The sequence below is a fragment of the Ambystoma mexicanum genome, chromosome 1q (genome assembly GCF_040938575.1).
Source record: "Ambystoma mexicanum isolate Mex_15411 chromosome 1q, UKY_AmexF1_1, whole genome shotgun sequence".
In the NCBI taxonomy this organism is placed as follows: Eukaryota; Metazoa; Chordata; class Amphibia; order Caudata; family Ambystomatidae; genus Ambystoma; species Ambystoma mexicanum.
In genome coordinates, this window is record NC_090922.1 from 606,232,310 (window position 1) to 606,254,889 (window position 22,580).

Here is a 22,580-nt window from a genome sequence, read left to right on the forward strand (position 1 = left end):
GGTCTTAAATACAGCTCAGGCAGCTGGATTTAGCTGCAGAGTTAAGTCTTTTGGCGAGTTTGATAATGGAGAAGTGGCTGTCCCAGGAACTCAGTGGGCTCCCATCTGTCTTTCTGTGGTGCGTGTCCCGCTTTCCACAAGTCTTTTTCTTCTCCACATGGCCACCAAAAGTCAGAAACCAGAGAGATTCTTGGTGAGGATCTGTCCTCGGGTCCATCTCAAAGCAAAATGTAGAACCATTGTCAGCCTGTAAATGATTTCTATCCTCTCCTTTTTCTAGGTTCTCCCCGCCATCTTGAATTGGGAAGGCCTGCTCTTTCTGCATAGCAAAATTGACATGTAACCTCAGCCACAACACACACGCTCAAGCTACACATTCTTTCCTCTGCATCCATCAATACTCCTTGAGTGAAGCAATGTCACACTGGAGGTTTGCAGTATACCACTGAAGCTGCTGCACCTCACAGATGCCTCGGCCGTGCTCCCCACTAGCCTCCTACTAAGAGATGGCGTCTCTTGGCCCCAGGAGAAGAGGGGATTGGGACAAAATCAAAAGATAAAAACTCTGCTTCTTCTGAAAATACACTATTGGGCAGAAAAACAAGGGGAATAGTAAGTTACTCCCTAAAGTCCTTTCTTAGTTATATGTCCCCTCAGTACCTCTGAAACCATATTCACCTGTTACTCCTCTGCAGATAGCCGCAAGGTCTGGTGTCTCTTGTCCCCACTTGGGCCACCAAAGTCAAAAGAGTCAGGACACGCCACTGGCCCCGAGACTCCTAACCAAAAAAAGCTCTTTGCTGACATGACGTTTGTATGTATGAGGCCACTGCTACCAGACCCACTGGCCCTTCCCTTTGCCTGTCAGGTTAGATAGTTTGAGCACTTCCTGTTATGGGAGGGGCTGAGGGTGAATTGGGATCACGCGAGTATACTCGCAATGATTTTGACGCAAGTTCCTTCACAAGGAAAGTGCTGGGTGCAGGCCACCGTTTCCTACTCCCTCTGACCTGCCCCTCACTCTCGCAGTGCTACCATGTACCCCTCCAGCCCTCTTCCTCGTGACACCATCCAAAAACACCACAGCTAATTCCCACGCCACCAGAGCATCACCATCCTCTCTTCACTTCCCCGAACACCGTTTTCCTTGCCTCCATCTAAAAACATTCCTAGGGCTGCCCCCTCCCATAATCCTGCTTCGTCTCGTGTTTGGTCCTTAGAGCCAAGCCTGAGCCTGATCCCTTGGCTCAGCCCTGTTACAGTCCTACCCAGGGAGGTGTCAGGGCATTTTAACCTTTTCATATGAAAGGGGCCTTGAGCATCAGGATGGCCCCCAGCAACTGCTCCGATGTTAGCAGCCAGCAGTCTTATAGTAAGGCAATAGATTCCTTTCTATATTATTTTCGTTCCGAGGCTTTAAATGTACGCTTTGCAGCGCTCGAGTTACAAGCCTTATTTGCTGGCGCTCTTCAGACCGTCACTTTGATGGCCTGAAGGACTCCAGCACATGAAGTTTGTAATATGAGCACTGCAAATCACATATTTAAAGCAAAGAAATACATGCAGGCGTTAATAGCAGCCGATCATCACGAGACGGCCAGCAGGGAGCTCAAACACAAAATGCCCTCTGAAAAGCTATGCATTCTTCTTTGTTAGCAAGAGGCTTACGTGGAGGAACCAGTGTTAAAAGCCATCAAGGTAATAATCAGTGGGCATTTAGTGTTTCAGCTCCCTGCTCCTTGCCAGTCTTGTGATAGTTGGTGGCTACTAACGACCATCTTTTTTGGTCTTGATTATTATGTATGCACCACATGGGGGCCCCAGACTGTTTTTGTCTATAAGCAAGGAGAAAGGGGGCAAATCCATCATGTTGAAATGGGCCCCTGCACTGCTTCGGCCGGGCCTGGCCCTATCCTTGTGTTCCATGGATTTCCCACCTGCATGGTGAAGAAAGAACTCAATGAACATTGGTCAATCTCCGAATAGAACTGACAAAGTAGAGTGTAAAGCAAGTCCCAGTTAGAAACATATCTCTCTACCCTTTGATGTTTTCTGAATACATTCTAAAAAGAGCTGTCATTAATTTCCTAAACTATGATCTACTTATATTCCCTGCCAATAGAGAATAATGGGACAGGTTTGAGTACAACAAATAGCCTCATCAATAATAGCTCTTGGGTACTGTAGAATATCTCAGTGGTGAGACGCTACCCATAGTGGGAAAGCATATACACTGCAACTCATGGTTTCACTGTGCTGTGTAGGCCAGGAGACAAGAAGGCCAGTAGCACAGCATAGGGAAACGTCATGCGCAGACTTCAAGGGATTGCGACAATACCAGCATCAGCTGGCAACCCTGCAGCTCACAATCATGACCCCAGGTAATGTTTTGTTATAGAAATCAAAACTTCTCAAACCCCCAAAACACACAGCAAACACACATCAGTCTCCCCACACTCTCCCTTATAAACATGGGACCCTGGGCCCGCAATCATGGTTCCTTGAAATGCATGTTGCTTGGGAGCGCCCACTGACAATAGAGACTTGTCTTTAAGAGTTGTTTGTGGGCCCTGACAAGCAACCCCCACTGTATGGATTATGAGCCAATGGGAGGCTGGGACTCAGGGGGGCCGCAAGGGCCACAGGAAGAGGAAGTGAGACCCGGGAGAAGGTTCACAAACTCCACGTACTGCACATCTGTGATATTGGATCAGACCTATCTCCAGCCAAATGCCACAAGACGCTCCTGTGTGAATACCAATCAGGAATAAATAGCATCATTCCTGCAACAGCAGGTACATGATGGACTAGGCAATCAGGTGACAAGAGCGTGTGTCATCCCTTCTGAATTCCATAGTAGAGTCCAGCCAGAGGCGTCCCAGTTAAGGGTGGAACAGTGAAGGGTGAAGAAGAGCAGTTGAAAAGCCTCTTTACCTCTTCGCCTTTGCTTTGTTGTGTCTTCCTACTTGCCGGTAAATATCCATTATTGGCTCTTCTCAGATTCACTCTCACCATGCACTTTTCATGCTATCTCTTCCTTTCCCTTTTACTTCTCTTTTAACTCTCCTCCGGTCAGAACCATCTCAACTCTCTCCCCATCGCTAGCACCACTTCTCCTTGACGCCACCTCTCTTCTCGATCCACTATTCTTTCTGTTCACAAAACCCATTCCAACCCTAACTTCCATTAGACATCCTCTAATCACATCTACCTCCAGAACCTCTCTATTTCTCAGATCCAATGTCCCCATGCTTCTACATCTCACTTTCTATTTATTTATTTATTTATTTATTTATTTATTTATTGTGCTTTCGATCATAACTTTTCACAACATATAAAATAAATAAATACACAATTATCAATAAATACTAAGATAAAAACATGTGTATACGTATACAAAATGAAGAACAGTAGTTTTTCTTCAGCAAGCACAAATCATTAAACAATATTAACAAATTCCTAATCAAGATGCTTCTTTATTAATATCCAAAGATGATAAAGTTCAATGCGCGCTGAGATGGAATCAGTATTGAGGCAGTTGCTCCAGAAGTCAGGTGTTTTAATTGATTCATAATCATGAACTAGAGCTCCTAAGATAGTCATATATTGCGTGCCTAAATTGGCACATTCGGTAAATGCGTGCCTAGAGGTCTAGCACTTATCACATATCTTACATATTCTACAGCAGCGAGCATCCAGAGGCATCTTCAACCTAGGGCCACAGATAGCTAAAGGTAATTGATTAGTGCGAAGCAAAAGGCATAATCTGTGCATCGCTGGATCACTGTAATAAGACTGGGCTTCTTATAGTGATGGACAACCATTGCTACGCTCCCATAATTGCGCAGCTTAATTAAATTATAATAATTCGAGGCCCAATCCCATCTATCGAATCTTCTCGAAAAGTCCTCTTTGAAAATCTCAAAACTTTTGCCTCACTCAAAATCCAGAATTCAATTCATATCCGAAAACATATTATTTAACTTGTGGAAGTTACATCCCCTCCCCAATGGCTCCATCTCATAGCACTCAGCAATTTTAGTTTGCAACGGGCATTTAGGTATTGTTTTCGATTTTAAGTAAAATTCTCTTCTCTTCTTCAATGCTTATCCTCGTAGTGAGATTAGGCCAAATTCTAAACGCAGGTATTCCATGGATGTAGACTTTGGAAGGCCCAAAATGTGACTCCAGAAAAATCCCTCCAGCTTGTTCAGCCATCCCAAGTTTCTTATTGCCAATACTTAGAGTCCATATAACATCACTGGGCAAACCCATTGTTAATATAGTATTAGAGAACCTTCCATAGAGTAGCCAGCAAATCGTCCTGCACATATGAGTCAGATGCATTAACTGTATAGCTTTCCTGGTCTTCATTTCCACTATACTATCATAGTTTGGACAATTAGACATTTCAGGCCCCAAATATGGATAGGTATCGGTGATTCAATATCTCCCAAATTAGTGGTCATACCAATCGTGTTCACCTTTTTGAGGGTTACTAACATTATTCTGGTATTATGTAGGTTGACAGATAAACCATTATAACCAAAATAGTTAGCCAATTCATTCAACATTGCTTCCAAGCTTGAAAAAGTCTGATCAAACAAGATTAAATCATCTGTGTATAACATTGTAGAAGCCAAGGTACTACCCACTCTAGGCGGGCATTCGGATTTCAACACCAACTGTGCCGGTAAGTCGGAAAGATACAGTTTAAAAAGCAGGTGAGCCAAGACACACCCCTGCTTGACTCCGCTGCTTATTACCAATGGGCCAGATGATCTTCCATCATTGCTCAGTCAGATTCTTGCAATGTTATTAGTATGCAATGCGATGGCAACATGCAATAACCAGGGAGGGCATAGAGCTATGCATTTTACCTGATCAAATGCGGATCAGAAATGCACATGTGTTACCTATAGGGGAGGTCCCAGCCTATGCCCAGCCCTGCTGATTAATGCATCCAAAAGCCGTATACTATGGGTCGTACCAGAGCCTGGCAAAATCCAGTTTGAAAAGGATGCAGAATACCATTTTTATCTGCCCACATTTGCAGCTCTCTCAACACAACCATCGCAAAGATCTAACCTGTGCCGTACAGCATTGACAACAATCTATAATTCTCCGGAGAGGCGCTGTCACCCTTTTTAAAATATCAGTACCAAAACAGATTGCTGCCAAGATGCTGGAGCATCACGTTCAAAGGAACCTCATTAAATAGGAGTAGCAGGATTCTAGCCCAACCCTCTGTGTCTTTTTCTTAATACAGCACCTGACAATCCGTTTGGGCCCTTGAGCTCTTCATTTGACCTATTAATGTAATTAAATCAGCAAAAGCAAACCTCAGAGGCCACGGGGGTCTTTCTTCACTAGGGACTTTGTGCGCATCATCTAAGGAGCACACCAGTGTTTCTATATGCATCTTCCAAACTTGTCCAGATAAAGGATTTATCATTTGAACATTCCTGGAACCCATGGCCAAGGTTAGTGCTTGCCACATATTGCGAGGATTTCGGCTTCTCAAGGCCCCAATCATGAGTTGCCAATTGGTGTTTATCACCTCAACTTTACGTTTTTTCTAGCCAGCTGTGGCAAACATTCTTCACTGACTTAATCTGTAAAAATGGAGTGTTCAACGGGATCTGCGTGAAATGACTGAGTTGAAAAGTGTGACTACCAAAAGACTGTTTCCCCCACCTCTATTTGTTCGCATATATATATGTGGGGGGAGACCCCCCACAGCCCACCCACCTTACGCCTATACATTTTGTATTAACTTTACCCCCCCCCCACATATACTTATGCGAACAAATGGGGGTCAGACTTTTGGTACTCGGTCCTTTTGACCTCAGTCATTTTGGCCTAACCCGCTCAATGGACTAACACTCAATTTAATTTGCCACAAATCCCTTCGCATCTGATGTTTCGCGTTGTGGATTTCAATATCAAATGAATTTACTCCAGGCTAATCAGCAATAGCTTGCAGCTTGTATTTGACGATCCCAACACTATATGCCATCTGTCACAGCTAAGTCTCCATTCCATCAGCAGTGCGGTTGGAGAAATTGCTGAAAGCGCCATTGGTCATATCCCTAAGGGCCATACCTTATGAAAATTAGCTCCGGACAAGCAGAGGCGATTTCCTTCATGGTTTACCACGCCTGCACCTATATCCAGTCCTTTTAAGGTTTCAACAATTACATTTAATTTAAGACTGAGTAAGGCATGATTGCTATATTGATTGCAGACCACTTCAAAATCAAGGATACGTTCGAAACAATGCATTATTCCCAGAAACATAATCAAGGGTTGCACATCAATTCCCAGAAAACCAGTGGCCTTCCCGGGGCTGTCACCCCTTGTCCGACCATATATCATCACGTGTTCCCATTCTGACATAAATCGCAGCCACTGTGCACCCCGCAGATTTCTTCTTTTTTGAGTCATCTCACTTCTAGATGTCACGTGCCTATAAGACACTGAGAGTGAAGGCTCCCCGCAAAGTGCATTCATGTCCCTTCGCAATCAGCAAAACATCACTGTCCGTAAGAGACCCCCAGGAAAAAATAACCATGTCTATGTAATCAAATACCTCTGCTGTTCTCACACCATCCGGTGGATCGTAAAAACATTTAATATCAACATACGATTCTCGACATTATTATTTGACAATCTAACCTCCACCGTCAAAACATTGTCCAGGGCATCAACAGGAGTCACTAATGAAGAAGGAAATTCTTGGGATACCCCAATAATAAGACTGGCAAAAGAGTGACCCACTCCCTTTCTTTGCACGAACATGATATAATAGGTACCCATCAATCTGCATACAACCCAATAACCATGTTTCTTAAAGCATAAATATGTTGAGATCCTGAAACCAATTAATTGAAGCACCTCTGGGTAGAAAATGAGAGTGGCTCCTGGTTTTGCAACAGGCCACTCTACATACTCATTCTGGAGGATCCTTCAAACCCGGCAGCACACTCTTTAACCAATTCCACCCCCTAATGTTGTCCAATTTGGGGGTATTGTGTATAGAGGCCTGAGGGACACTTGTAGCTTCATTTTTATTTGTAACGGAAGGTTGACAATGGATACAACACACCTTAGTACCATTAAAGACTATTTCCTTGTCTAATTCATAGCCCAAAAAAAGAAGAGGTTCATGCTGAGAACGTATCATGGCTGCTGTTTTCGGTAGGAGACAATGGATTTTAGTCACATTAGCATGAGTTTCCCCCAATGGTTCAAGAAAAAGAAAATTACTAGAATTTAATATACGAAGAGAAAGGATTTTACAGTAAAAATTCAAGAGGTCAGATTGATTAATATTGCTTTTAGAGGCACAGGAGAACTTTCCCCCCAATTTTCACCACATGGCTGTGAAGGACGCCCAGAGGATCAACTTTTTCCAAGGTGCCACCCTGAACTTCTACCTTTGCCGGGCCAGGATCCGTCTCCAGACCGAAAACCCTGGGTTTATTTTCAGATCTTTCAACACATAAAGCAACATCCTTTTTGGTTGTGTCAGTTATTAACCAGCTAGTTAATGTTCCCATGCTTTGCTGGAGATGTTTTTTATTTTTTGCCTGGCTTCCTTTTTCCTGGCTTTCTTGGTCTTTGCTGTAGGTTGAGCTTCAGGCATAATGGTGGAGTTTAGGGGTTGACTGTCCTGATCGAGGGTGATAGGAGAGGGGAGGAGACGAGAAGCTTCAGCCGCTCGCTGCATTTGAATTCTTAACCGCCTCACTTTACGACTAGTGTACAATAAGAGAGATGAGGGAAGTCGCTCTGGGACATTTGTGAGACAATTCCACACACTTTCAATTCCCTTCTTAAACTTGGGGTGCAGATGTTGCTGAACGGTGTCTGTAGAACACTTTTAAAGCAGTGAGTTGTGCAGATAGTAAATAGCCTCCCCTTGCTTCTTCATGGATGCAGCCACAAAGTTTTAGCAACATTTTCATAGCAAAGTGTAATACATTATTGTTATTTGCTGTACCCGATTTAACAGTAGTGTCAAAGCTACTAAGCTTCGATGCCACTCCTTTAGAAGCTGCTTCTTGTGCTGCATCTGATATATGATCAGAAGTAAACCTCAAATTGGGGGAAGGCTCCGGTCAAAGTTGGCTCCTCAGTAGGTCCAGTATTGTTCCTTGAGGTAGAGGTAACACCACACAAAGAATAGCAGAGCTCGAGTAAAGAATTATTATCAATATCACTGGAGAAAAAATGAGTGTTCTCAAGCTGCTGGCGAGCTATAAGAGTGGGCTACTCATCCTGTTTACTGCTATCACCCACGCTTGCAACCAAGTATGAGTCAGCTTCAGCGTTTGACTGGAAATACCCTATTACTTTCCCCTTTGTAGGTAAAGCTGTAATAGGGGACTTAGAGTTTGGTGCAGTAGTTGTGAGCCCCCCCCTTGGGAAGTAGAAGCCTCCATTTCCAGATCGGTTGCTCTATAGCTCCCACTTGCTCTTCCATAAGGTTTTTGCTTTCCAGAGATTGTAGTTTCTTGATTTAGACGGGGCTTTACCCGCCATAATGCCTCGTAAATATAGTAAATTATAGGAAGGAAAGTGTGGCTAAGTGCTCATAAAAACACAGTCTTAATATACAAAATTCACGCTGTATGCTAATATTAACCTTTAAGTGATTTAATGCCGCCTACCTCTAAAATCGCAGAGACCCTTGAAGTTCTTCAGATTACAGGAGTATGCCAGGCCACGGCTCAATGGCCCTTCAACGGACCACCAACAGACGACTTGGTTACCACTTGCCGCTCTCCACAGCGCATTGCGCTGGGAGTGTGTCTATATAGCTGCAGGGTCCAAATTGAACCGCCTCCAAACGAAAGAGAAGAAAGAGCTACATGCACCAACAACAACAGACCACTTGGCTTCCACTTGCCGCTTCATGCTGCGCTTTGCACTGGGGGTGTGTCTATTCAGCTGCATGGCCCAAGTTGCACCAACTGGAATGGTCCTCTCCAAATCTCGGGCATACTCAATGCTTCATTGCAGCAACCACAGGTCCAGTTACTTGAGCCCACCGGTCCAGTTTCCTCAGGCTACAGCACCTTTTCATTCCCACTCTAACACTTTTAGTTGGAAAACGGTACAGCCAGAGAGGACACGTTCCCTCTCCAAATTCCTGATGTTAACTCAAATTTAGAATATGATCTCCTTTAACTAAAACCATTTAGATCAAGTTGCAAGCTGCAAGCTCTGTATTTGTGAAATTAACAGAAATTTCTATTGCTATTTGAATGCACAGTCTGTCTGCAATAAAAGATCCTTTACCTCCAACTTCTTGCTTTCTCATTCTCCTTCTCTTGACCTCATTACCTTCCTGAAACCTGTATCCCTCCCTCTGGCTCTGCAACCCTTGCTGCCCTTCACGACCCTGCCTACACATTCACTCACTCTCCCCACCCCACTGGCAGGTCTGGCGGTGTTTGTCTGTTTTCATCCTCTAAACTTCCTATCTCTCCTACTGATCTATCTCCTGCTAATTCGCCTTAATTCAAATATACTATCTCCACAATCACAGCCCTCTATGGCATACATATTATCTCTCATGATCGGCCAGCTTTAAAATACAGGGGTAGCAAGAGAGACACAGGGGTAACAGGGGAGACCACAGGGGTCACGGATGCAACCCTTGGTGACCTCCAAATGTCATCCCTGCACGTGGCTCCCAGTGTTGCTCCACATCTTACTTCCCTCTTCAACTCCTCTCTTGACAATGCCACTTTTCCCTAATTCTATAAGGCAGCTACTGTCATCCCTCTCCTTATGAAACCTGGTCTAGATCCTAACTGTCCTGCCAACTTTCACCCTGTTTCTCTTCTACCACACTATTCCAAAACCCTAGAGCAAGTAGCATTCAATCAGGCCACTAGGTTCCTTGATACTCACAACCTCCGGGGCCCTCTTCAATCTGGCTTCCAACTTCTGCATTCTACCATGACAGCTCTCCTCAATGTCAGCAACTTCATCTCTTCCGCTTGGTATGCAACTCTTTAATCTAGTCTTATACTTCCCAACCTCACTGCTGACTTTGATACTGTTCACCATTCTTTGCTTATCTCTACATTATCTCTCCTTGCCATCAGAGATAAGGCCCTTGCTTGGTTTGCTTCATACCTCTCCTCCAGACACTTTCAGATGTCCTGGACTAGCCATACCTCCCCACTCAATGTATTTACTGTTGGAGTGACCGAATGGTCTGTTCTTGTTCCACTTCTCTTCACTCTCTATACTTCATCTCTTGGCACCCTGATCTCCGCTTAGAACTTCTCCTATAAACCTTTTTCCAATGACACTCAGATCTTCTTCTACTTTCACTCTTTATCCGATGAGCTGTTGTCAAAAGTGTCAAACTGCCTCTCCGCCATCAAATATCTCATAGCGTCTCATGCACTCATTCTCAAATCCGCTAAGACTAAAGTTCTCTACTTTCCAGCCAAACAGGCTATCTCTTCCTCTCCTCTCCTCTTCTCTTCTCTTCTCTTCTCTTCTCTTCTCTTCTCTTCTCTTCTCTTCTCTTCTCTTCTCTTCTCTTCTCTTCTCTTCTCCTCTCCTCTCCTCTCCTCTCCTCTCCTCTTCTCTTCTTTTCTCTTCTCTTCTCTTCTCTCCTCTCCTCTCCTCTCCTGCCCTCTCCTCTCCTCTCCTCTCCTCTCCTCTCCTCTCCTCTCCTCTTCTCTCCTCTCCTCTCCTCTCCTCTCCTCTCCTCTTCTCTTCTCTTCTCACTACTTTCCTTACTCTGCTTCCGCTCATAACCTTGGTGTCATCTTCGACCCATCACAATACTTCTTGTTCTTCATCTCCAAATCTGCCACTGCAGCCAGAGTCAACCTCCTCAATAGCAGAAAAATCCTGCATATTCTTCCTTTCAATCCTGATAAACAGCTAATATCCTCCATAGTCCTTTCAAGATCTGACTCTGCCAATCTCCTCTATGACTTTCCCAACCATGGTGTTTCACCTCTGGGCAGCAAAGTCCTCAACTTTGCAGTCTCCACACTTTTCAACCTTTCTCGCTTTACCTCTGTCTCCTCTGCCTGTCACCAGATTGGCTGGCTGTCTATGAATCAAAGGGCTAAGTATAAACTGCTTCTCATCATCTTCAAAACTATACATGGACTCGCTCCACCCTACCGATCTACTCATCTCACTCCCTTCTGGCTTCCTCGCTCATTAAGATCATCCTCAGCTCACCTCCTTGCCGCAACTCAAGTGCCCTGTGCTCCCTCTAGTTTCTGCTCTCTCTCTCCTAGCTCTCCTACTCTGGAATGCTCTCCCTTCTCCACTCCATACTACTCCAACTCTACCACTATTTAAATCCAACCCCAAATCTCTCCTTTCTGAAGAACCGGTTTCCTAGCACTCTATGCTACTGCATCACCCTGTTTCCTCTCTCCCTACTCTTCATGGACAACCCTACACTTTTCCATCATCCCTCCATCCTTAATCCAGCACTTTTTCCACCATCCTGTTCCTATGTCATTCTGTCCTGTCCTCCTCCCTGGTTTATGTTTTCACCTTCCCCTTGTAACATCTGGTCTTTAAGTCACATTCTCTGACCCCATTGCAAAGGATGCATGTCCTCCGCTCTGTTATCAATGGCAAATTCTGTATGCGTTTTTGTGCCAAAAATGCACGACTTTCCCTTTGATTTTTATACATTAAAATAAATAAAAGCTTTTTGACTATGGAGCTTCGGGTTCTGCAGGACCTGACTTTGTGTTCACTCTCCTAGGATGTGTAAATCATTCGTGGTAGATGCAGCACCTCTGTTGCATCCTACGTCTTAAAGATCTTAGTGTGACCTGAAAATAAGCCTCCCTTAACCTTCCAGTTGTATAGAAATGCCCCTGCTAAAAGCATAAGGAGGGCCTCTAGCGCTGATCCTTGGGCTCCCAGGGGTCTCATCTGTTCCCCAAACTGAACATTTTTAATCAACTCTCTTTGCCTTTTGTCACTTCGTTCCACATCTATTTTTTACACCCTTTCCTCTATTACACCTGCTCGTCGGTTTGCGAATGAATCTTCTGTTTACAAGCCATGCCACTTATTCTAAGACTGTTTGACAGATTTAGGGCCTCATTTTGAGTTTGGCTGTATTAGCCTTGGGAACATTAAAATCCTTTGGCAACACCATCTGAGTCATGGTTACTCATGGTTTGGCCCTCCAGATGTTATGGGCGATAATGCATACAATTCTTCACCATCGGCTATGCTGGCTAGGTTTCATGCCCAACGTATCTGTAGGGCCAGGCAATGAGTAACCATGATCCGAGACTATCCTGCCATGACCCTGAGCAAACTAAGCATAAGGATTATTTTTGTATATTCTTAAATAAAGATGTATGGCATATGTGATATTGTGGGTACGTCCGAAACTTCCATCGTTTCCACATCAGAGCAGCAGAGGGAACTAACAACCATAGACTTGTGGAATATGGCTGACTCTTCATCCTGCAAATGCCACATTAATGAGTACACCACACGCTGCACCCGCATCTTGGGTGAGGAACCAGACTCCTGGAGGAAGCCAGACAGGAAATTATACGTTTTAGATCACTGAGAACCCTGATTTGGTTACTGGTGTGATCCAGACCTTAAAGTTGCAAAAGACTAATTTAGGAGGAGCGTGATTTGCCCCGGTCAGATATACACAGTGCATAAGCATACAATAATGATATAGTGACAAGATGTACCCACAAATGATTCCCCGCAAGTGCCTTGTACTATGATCCTATATTAATTCTGAAGTTTGCATAAGGATCAACAGCTTCGATCAATCCACACAAATGTGAATTCATGTAAGCAATGCTAAGAACACACCATAGACAATCCAACACATATTCCCATGAAAGCCCTAACTTTATGATGGGGACTGGACTCTCGGGGTGCTCGGTCCCTTAGTCCATTATCATGTATATAGATTTAGGTGTACTCCATGAGAAATGATAGTCAAGTCTTTTTGTTTTGTTGCTATGAATTGCTCCCAAATATCAATTGAAATGAAAGAAAATGATGATGTGTGTTTTTTTTTGTTTAACTTGACATAGACACGGTTTCCTGCATGTTAGTATTGCTTCTGCCTGGCAGCCCCTTTCTTTCTTTATTGGGTATGAAGGTCAACAGCTAAAAAATAGCAGGTTTTCAAAAAGTAATGCTGGACACGAACATAGCACTGAGGCTCCAATTTAGGGGTGTTAGTATTGCAATAAGAATAGTTGTCTTCTATTTCATCTCCTGAAAGTTAGCTCAGGAGATGAAATCGAAGACAACTATTCCCATAAGACTACGGTAGATATATCATGGCTTAGTGTTTGCTGAAGGTCATATATACAGGTCATAAGAAAAGTAGTCTTCTGTTTCATATCCAGAATGTCATTGTAGAACTCCTTGTTCCCCACAGATGACCATGACCTCAGGTGAAGTTCCAGTAACTTCTTTATTTAGTTCCAGTACATTATGATGGTCATATAATGTCAGGTACATCTGGGTTCAGGGCAACATACACCTGCATCCTCCCAGGTAGGCTTACATCTCCCAACTGACCACATAGAACCCCAGTCACACACAAACATTCTAACCCTTAACACTCCATTGTCAATCAATACACTGACCAAAGGTTCCATTAGGATGCAGGATAATACCAAATCCCTACAGTCATCTTCTGGAGATGAGACAGAAGACAACTATTACGATTGCCTAGATAGTTGTATGGTATGACGTTAATGCAACAAACACCAAGCCACAATATATATGCCATACCGTCTTGGTGGTAGTCTGGTTTTTACCACAAAGGGGTGGCTCATAACCTTTCGTAGGGTTGTGAGTACCCTCAAAAAGAGGGTGTGGAACATGAAGTTAGCAGCAAGTAAGAGGTGTTTGGAATTGGTATGAGGGCATTGCGGATTTCCCCAGCCCAAGTCCCCTGCCACTGTCCTACATATGTTCCTTGTGTCGTAAGATTGCTGGAGTACCTATGGGTCTCCTTCACACACATTTTGTACAAGGTAAGAGCCCGCCCTGTCTTGCCAGAGCAAATGAGAGCGCACGCTGGATTTTACATGCATGTGGGAGTTTAATGATTGCCCATTTATTTTAACACCCTGAAATACTTACTTCACTTGGAAGTGAAATACATGGCTGGATGTGGGCACATGGCAAGGCACCTTTTCTACAGTAAGATGCGCTAGCACCATAGATATGTGAACTGAAACTGCAAGCTTTCAGTCAGTCTTAACCAGAGATTCACTTCCGAGTTTAACACAGCATGTGATTAGTTTCTCCAGGGTCAGTATTCTGACACCCAGAGGGATGAAGCACTGTGCGGCCATTTTGTGAAACTGCTAAAAAGCAGGGAACGTCCATAAGTATCCTTCGCAATAATCGCCGACCTGCTTTTAATGACGTCCACCTTGTTGATCCCCCGCTGTGCGCACATAGATCCGTACTGATATCCTGCATAAAGCATGGGACTACGGGGTCCACTGACATTGCAGCGCCTTTACAAAGCTACACGTTGACTCAGGAGAAAATCAAGGGAAAAGGCCAAGACCGCATAGGCGGGCGCAGTCGGCACTTTTGCCAGATTCTGGTCTATAGAGACCACATGTTAGGGTGACCAGACGTCCCAGTTTTGCCGGGACTGTCCCGGTTTTTGCTGCTCTGTCCCCCTTTCTCGAGATCATGTTCCCATTGGAAACTGCAGTGGTCCCGGTTTTTTGTATTAGGCCTTCATAGTTGGCAGGCAGGAATGCACAATCTCGCACAGAAGAAATGCTGCATTTTACAACTAAGATAGTGTTCGTTTGTGATAAAGTTATTATAATATCTGTTAATTTAAACAGCAACACTTAAACCCCTGTCTTCTCCAAACGTTACTGAAGTGTAGTGTCTTAACAGCTACTTTCAAGAGTTAGTCCTACTTTTATGTTAGTTGTCCTGTCCCGATTTTTTACTTTATAAATCTGGTCACCCTACCACATGTAGACTTTTATTTCTGACGCACTGATTTTCACCATCGTTTCTGCTCGTGCGTTTCCAGTAGTCATGACCAATGACTATCTGTCATTTTGAGCATGTAACAGGACTCGTGGAGCATTAACGACATTTAACCTCCAAATATTTTCTGATGTACCGCGCCAGAGTTACAGCTCACTACACATCTTTAAAAAATCCAGTGAAATTCTATGGACTCCAAAAAGGAGGATTAACATAACCTTACCACAACCCGTGAATCTGTGGTAACTCTGCAGGACAGAGTGGCGGCACCAGTAAATGAGTTTAGTAGTAATTCTACAGGAATACTATAGAATTATCGCAAAACCCAAAATGAGGCCCAAAGTGATATGTGCTGGAGGTTAAGCCTCCACATCCAAATTCGGAATCCAACGGTGCAGTAAAACTGGCAGTAATTGCGATACTGACAAATAAAGGGGTGGCCATGTAGGTACCACCAGAATTGTACTGTCCATTCAAACTGGTCATGATGCCCTTTATTCTTTCACTTCTAGCAATACCTTAAGCATGTGCCCAGAAAAAAATATATTATATATCGCTCCACGCATCTAGAAAGTAATATATGTGTTTTTTTGACATTTTCTCTAGGAGCCTAGGTGAGGAGTGTGACGATGGAGGCCTATTGGACGGTGACGGCTGTTCCAGAAAATGCCTGAAAGAGAGTGGATTCAATTGTGTGGGTGAGTGCGGAGCTGCAGTTCTTACCTTAAGAGTTTTCATGAAGACAGTGACATTGTGAGCTGAAGGCACTTGCAAAGGAATCAGGCAGACCTACAAGGTCCCTCACAGAGGTGGGAGGTATAACCAATGTATATAGAGCATGGGGAAAGGTAACCCACCAGGAGCAGTTACCATATATTATCCTCTCTACTGTTTGTATACTTGTAAGATTATCACGTTTCCAAAACCTAGTGCAACTCAAAAATGGGCTTGGGGCTATCCCATATGACAAACAAATTAGAAAGCCTGGCTGGTCTTCTTAGTAGTAGTAGTACTATTAGTAGTAGTATTGATATTGATATTGATATTTTATTTCTATCGCGCTCATACACATGCGTTTCAGAGCGCGACAAGGCAAGGGTGGGGAACAATGGAGAAACAAAACAACGATCTTACTAGGCCCAATGACATTGAGGGGAGGGCAAAAAGCGCAAGGGAGGGGGGAGAAGCGAAAAGTGCACAGCAAGAGGAGAGCAGGAATAAATACTGATGAATACATAATAATAACAGCAAACAAAAATAGTAGCCATTTATATAGTGTCTTTTCCCATTAATATGCTCTCAACGCGCTTGCTGGGACTGCAGTCCAGACTATGGAAAAATCCTCAGAAAAGGCTTAGTATGTGTGTGTGCTTTTGGCCAAGATAGGGAATTAGGTGGGCTGGCCGGGCTCCAGTAAGCAACCCAAGAGATCAGGCATGTGGACTGATGCTGAGGGTGGTCAGGAGAGTGCACGAGTGCTAGAGACTCTATATGTGTCGTAGGTCATCGCTGTAGTCTGATGGCAGAGGTGTTGAGGCTCATACAGGTGTAAAGAGGTGAAAACGTTACAAGCCATTGAGGCTCGGATGGAGCCTTGTTATTGATGCCACAGTTTGATCAGGTTATCCGTGTGCGAGAGTCCTCTAAGTGCACATCTACGCCTAACACGTTTCGTTGCCCCCAAAATACATCTAGGTGCAACACATTACCTGCCACGGAAATACATCTAAGTCCAACACATTTCCTGCGCCCAAAAGTGCATCTAAGTGAAACATATTTTCTGCCCCTCAAATACGTCTTGTTACCATGTAGAAGTTCAGAGAGTAAATTGGGGTGAATAGTCCAATGTGAGAAGGGTGCAATTGCCACTGAATCTGGTTTGGGAGGGAATTGGGAGGGTCAAGGAGATGGTTATATGTTGGGAGAGAGTTAGGAAAGCAGGTGGCTGTTGGAATCAGAGTGGCATTATGGACAACACATGGGGAGGTTGATACAGAAGATGAGGGCAGAACTCAAAATTAACAGAGTCATTGCAATGTATAAGGAAAGTCATGATAGTGATAGGACCGTTGGACAGGACGTTGCAATACAGAAATGCATTGTCATAGGGAAACCTACAAAAAAAAATGCTCTGATGGTGATGTTAAAAGTTAAATGGAGAGTCTTAATGATATAAAGGGATGCATTTGAGGGATGGATTTATTTGTATTAATAATGTTACAAAGTCTTATAGTTAAGAGCGATCAATGTGGCTCCAATAGCCAGAATGTTGCCAATTTTCTAGTGTCGAGCCAAGGAAGACAACAGTTCATTAGTATATTCTTCTGAAATTCACTTTACAGTGAGGAACCTTGCTGTTATCAACTACTGGTGATCGATCAGGAACTGAGACTCTGGGGGGTGGTATCAGAAGGGAAACTCAACTATGGGAACGAATGTTGGAAGGTCTTGTAGAGGATCATAGCAAGAGCTGCTGAAAGGAGCCTCAGGTTTGAAATATTGGAGGGGAAAATTGGACAGATACTTGTGATAGTTGAAACACTGGTGACAGAATTGGAAGGAGTGTGAGAGATGGAGAATTGAAAGGATTAATTACATGTTCTAAAGCTTTTAACACATGAGCACCTGAGAGAGAGGTGCAAGCCAAACAGGGGGCTGGGAATTTAGGATTTACTATATGTAAAGCCACAATTTCATGTAGGTCTTTGACTCTGCTGCACAGGCCACTATTTGTTTCTGGTTGTACTGCCACCCAGCACTTGCCCTAGCTTCTAAGCCTCAACACATGCTTCCCTGCAATATAAAACCCTTTGGCACACTTCTCCTTTAAACACACAACCCTGTGCCCCTCCCCTCCTTACCTGACAATCTCCTCCTGCATTAACAGTTGGTCACCACTGCCAATATGGACATAGAAAGGGGACCACTGATATTGCCGTGGCCACCGCATGTCTATGGGGGAGGTCTGACTCAGCCTTAACTCTGACAAAGGTCAGGGCTAGGGCTGGGGTGGGACCAACTGGGGCTGCTGGTGGCATTTGAAGGGGGCACACCACCTCTGGCTTCCCTGTCCATGCCAGACAGGAACCGGAAAGCTCTCCCTGCTTCCTGGATCCTGTCTGCATGGAGAGCAGTAGCCGGGGGCCTGGAGTGATGGAGCATTGAGTCCGGCGGACCAAAGCTGCTGCATGAAACAGGTAAAAAATACTTTTTTGTATATGTAGTGTATGTTTGCCTATATATGTATATATGCATGACTGCATGTGAATGGTGTATGTATGTATGTGAGTGCATGTGAAGTGTGAATGAGAATGCAATACTTGTAATTGTTCTGGGTGGGTGCGCATGTTGAGCATGCTGTTTAAATGTTCTAGGTGCGTGTGCAAATTAATGTGAGATGAGTGTATGGGTAGGTGACTGATAGGTGAATGGGTATGAAAGTGATTGTGTGTAAATGTTGTGGGTGGGTGCACATGTGGCTAATTCAGTGTGAATGTTCTGGGAGCATGTGTGAGTGAATGTGAGAGAAGGTGTATGGGTGAGTGACTGGTGGGTGAATAGGTTTGAATTTTGTGAGTGAATGTTCTGGGTGGGTGCACATGTGGAGAATGCTGTGTGAATGTTCTGAGTGCTCGTGTGAGTGAATGTGAGAGTAGGTGTATGGGTGGGTGACTGGGTATGAATGTGATTGTGTGTAAATGTTCTGGGTTGGTGTGCGTGTGGAGAATTCAGTGTGAATGTTCTGGGTGCATGTGAGAGTTAATGTAAGAGAAGGTGTATGGGTGAGTGACTGGTAGGAGAATGGGTTTGAATTTTGTGTGCGAATGTTCTGGGTGAGTTCCTGTGTGGAGAATGCAGTGTGAATGTTCTGAGAGTGCGTGCGAGTGAATATGAGAGTAGGTGTATGGGTGGGTAACTGGTGGGTGAATGGGTATGAATGTGATTGTGTGTGAAGCCAACTTGATGAATGTTATTACATGGCTAGACTGGCATTTTGGTGCAGCCAGTCTTGCCATTGCTTACTGTGGCATAACATTGTTTTTGGGCTTTTATGATAAGGAAGCATGATAAGTCTTATTATGTGATTAGACTCATTTTAGCCATTTCTTACTGTTTCATAATATTTTTTATTGGGCATTTATGCTAAAGTAAGTATTATAAGTGTTATGCCGTGGCTAGACTGACATTTTGGTGCTGCCAGCCTAGATATTGATTACTGTGGCATGGCATTTTTGCTGAGCATCTATGATAAAGCAAGCAGGATAAGTGTTCTTACGTGTCTAGACTGGTCAGCATTGGAGCCAGTTTGGACATGTTTTCTTTTTGTGACATGGCATTTTTAATAGCAAAGTCAACACGAATATGTTCTTATCTGGGTAAACTGCCATATATTTGTGGAGCCACCATGGAAATGTATGAGCACAGCCAGCGTAAAAATGTTCTTTATTCTGGCATATATTGTGGGGAAAGACATCATGAAAATGCATTGGGAAATGATCCTGCACACTGTTGGTGTGCTGTGCAATGTGCCATTTTAACCCATTATTGAAAAAAGTTTCTCAGAGTGAGACCCCCCAATTCCTCTTTCGTTAGTTCGAGCTCCTATTCTACGCACGGTTGCTCTTGGATACATGTAGCAAATATTTACAACTCTCTAATTAAAAAATTCACCAGCCTCCACTGGTGGCTGGTACATTTAGGTCCTTTGCGGAGGAGCTTGGGGAGAGTAGGGGGCTTCAGCATGGCTCACATGGTGGCCCCCAAATTGTGTGGTACGCCACTTGATTTTATACACAGCTTTTTTATCCCAAGACTGACAGCTCATAGAACATTCTTGTGATTGGAGTATTGGGAAATGTTTGTCAAACACTATCAATGTTATGGTGGGTTTAAAATTGAATGAACAATACCCTTATACCTGTAATGTGACCGTACAATAGGACATTACAGTTAACAATGAACACATCACTGTGCCACCCGATAGGCCTCCCTGGAAGTTCACCATCATCTCAGAGTTGCAGAGTAAAGCATTAACTGAATGTTTTGCAGTTTTTCTCATATGAGATCATTGTCACTGCAATGAGAAGCCTTAATAACCCATAAAGTCGCATTATTTAATAAATTGCATATGGGGAAAATCTTGAAAAAGGCCTGATCATATAGCTCTCTAATGGATTTCAGTCAAAAGCACCGCTGCAAACTCACGGCATGGATTGATTTGGTAAATAAAAGCCCAGGACTGGACAGGTGGTGTACAATAACACAGTCATCTGATAGCAGCCTCCTTTCTGTCCTTGTTTTTTAAAATGCTGAGTCTATCTTATGGTTTATGTTGGTTGAGCTTCATTTTCTGCTTCTTTTGTATCATATGTTCAACCTAGAAATAAAAGAGGTACATAGAAAAGAGTCAGCACACTTTTCATTGTGCTGAAATAATTAATGTAATGTTTCCTTAGACGGCTTAAGATTTTGAGTCACGTTCATTAAACATAAATGGTGCCACTGACACAGCAAGTTTAGAAAAACGCTTTTGTAAATCAGGCCCATTGTGTGCTAAATATTTGGCAAATGGTTGTGGATACAGGATTTTTAATTGTCCTTTTATGTTTTTTAAAAGGCTGATTCAATACGCCGCTTTCAGGGAGGACATGCAAATATTTAAGGATAAAGTCTGAGCTTTTTGTCAAGCATCAACTTCCAGATTTTCCGTACAAGCTTCTTTTCCAAATTCTCCCCTATGGGGGCTCGAATGGGAATGGGGAATGGTTCCCGAAATGGGGACTTACCGGGTGCTCCAAGGTCAGAATGACCCGGTAAGTCCCTATTTCGGGAAACCGGACCCAGAATGCGGTAAGGGGGTAGCCATGGCGCTAATAGCGCATGGCTACCGCCTACCGCGTAATGAGGCCCTATGTGTGGTTTGTTTTGTTGTTGCAGTGTAGTGAAGTTTGTGCAGATTGCTGCGTTTGAGGTTTGTGGTTGTGTTTGGTTAGAGTTTGAGAGGTGTATGCAGAGGGATGAAATTGTTAGTGGATTGGTTGGTTGGTTGGCATTGCTGTCCTTGCAATTGTGTCTAGGTGTGATGCTTGCTATCATTCAGTATTCCATATGAGTGTGTCATTGGCCAATCCTCAATATTCTGTCTAGATTTGAGGCAGGCCAGTGATCACGATTCCATCTAGGTGTGGCGCATGCCATCATTCAAATCCTCTCTAGGTACGATGGAGGCCAAAGTTAAGGCCTATGGCTAGGTTAAGAATTCCATCCAAGTGTGGCATATGCACATTTCTATCTAGGTCCGACGCAGGCTAGGTTAAGAATTCCGTCTAAGTGTGGGACATGCTAACATTCACATTTCTATGTAGGTGCAACGCAGGCTAACGTTGAGGATGACATCTAAGTGTGGCACAAGCTAACATTGTTATACCTGTCTTGATGTTACGCAGGCTGATCTTGGCCGTTCTCTATAGGTGTGGCACTAGTTAACATTGGTTAGTATGTTAGTGTGTAGTGAAGTGCAACATTTACAGTTCAGGCAAGAATGGATTTAGGCTGTTTGTTTGTTTGTTTGTTTGTTTATTTGTATAGCGCTCCAGACCCGGGGGTAGAAGGGCGCTTAAAGAAGAAAGTTACATTTTGAAGTATACAATTGCAAAATAAAACAATTTAAGAAAATCAGGCTACAGCAGTTACATATTGTGATATATACAGTTGTGAAGTAAACAATTAGCAGAGCAAATTTTGCAGACATGGTTAGGTAAAGGGATGTGTGCCTTCCTAACTGGGTATTACTCTTTGTTCAGGAGCCAACCGATAACATTTTTCCTAAAAACCTGGAAGGACTCAATGGTTTTTATGTTAAGGGGTAAGGTGTTCCAGAGTTGGGAGGCAAGTACTGTGAAACTGGTTCCTCCCGCTCTTTTTAATGAGAATCTGGGTACTGTTAAGCATAAGGTGTTGGATGATCTGGTGGTTCTTGTGGCAGGTCTTAAGGTAAATTTGTTGGAGAGATGGGGGGGGCAAGGTGGTTTAGAGCCTTATATGTAAGGCAGATGGTTTTCAGGTCTATTTTTTGTCGAATGGAGAGCCATTTGCATGATTTCCTAGTATTGGAAATGTGCTCTTGTCTGGGAATGTTGAGTGCTACGCGAAGGGCGTTGTTTTGTAGTACCTGTAGTTTGTTAATTATGGTTTGGTTAGCACCTAGGTACAGACTATTGCAGTAGTCTAGTTTAGACTGTATGAGGGCTCTGGCAAGCGTGAGGCAGCTGTTGGTGGAAAGGAAGGGTCTACTGGACCTAATAAGCTTGCCGGTGTAGGCGGCGGCAGAGGCAATCATGTTGGTTTGTTTGTGAAGGCTGGTGGTCACAAATCTCTCTAGGTCTGCATGGTGTAAATCTATGGCAGTTTACGTTATGGAAGGTGAGGTAGAGTGGCAAGGGCTTTCTGGAGTAGAGTAATTGCTCTATTCCCCACCCATGCCACACTTACAGTTTTGTTGGTGTCTGTTGGCTGCTGGCTTCATTGGCTTCCCCTACGGACACCTGCAG

The 22,580-nt window shown here is 43.8% G+C and overlaps 1 protein-coding gene across 1 annotated transcript in view; it reads left to right on the forward strand.

The window, feature by feature from the left end:
* The window catches only part of PAPPA2 (pappalysin 2), a 1,097,660-nt gene that overhangs the window by 675,525 nt on the left and 399,555 nt on the right, over positions 1 to 22,580 (forward strand). The window contains exon 9 of the mRNA XM_069641146.1: positions 15,637 to 15,728. Within this exon, the coding sequence (XP_069497247.1) occupies positions 15,637 to 15,728 (92 nt within the window). The remainder of the gene's footprint in view (positions 1 to 15,636; positions 15,729 to 22,580) is intronic.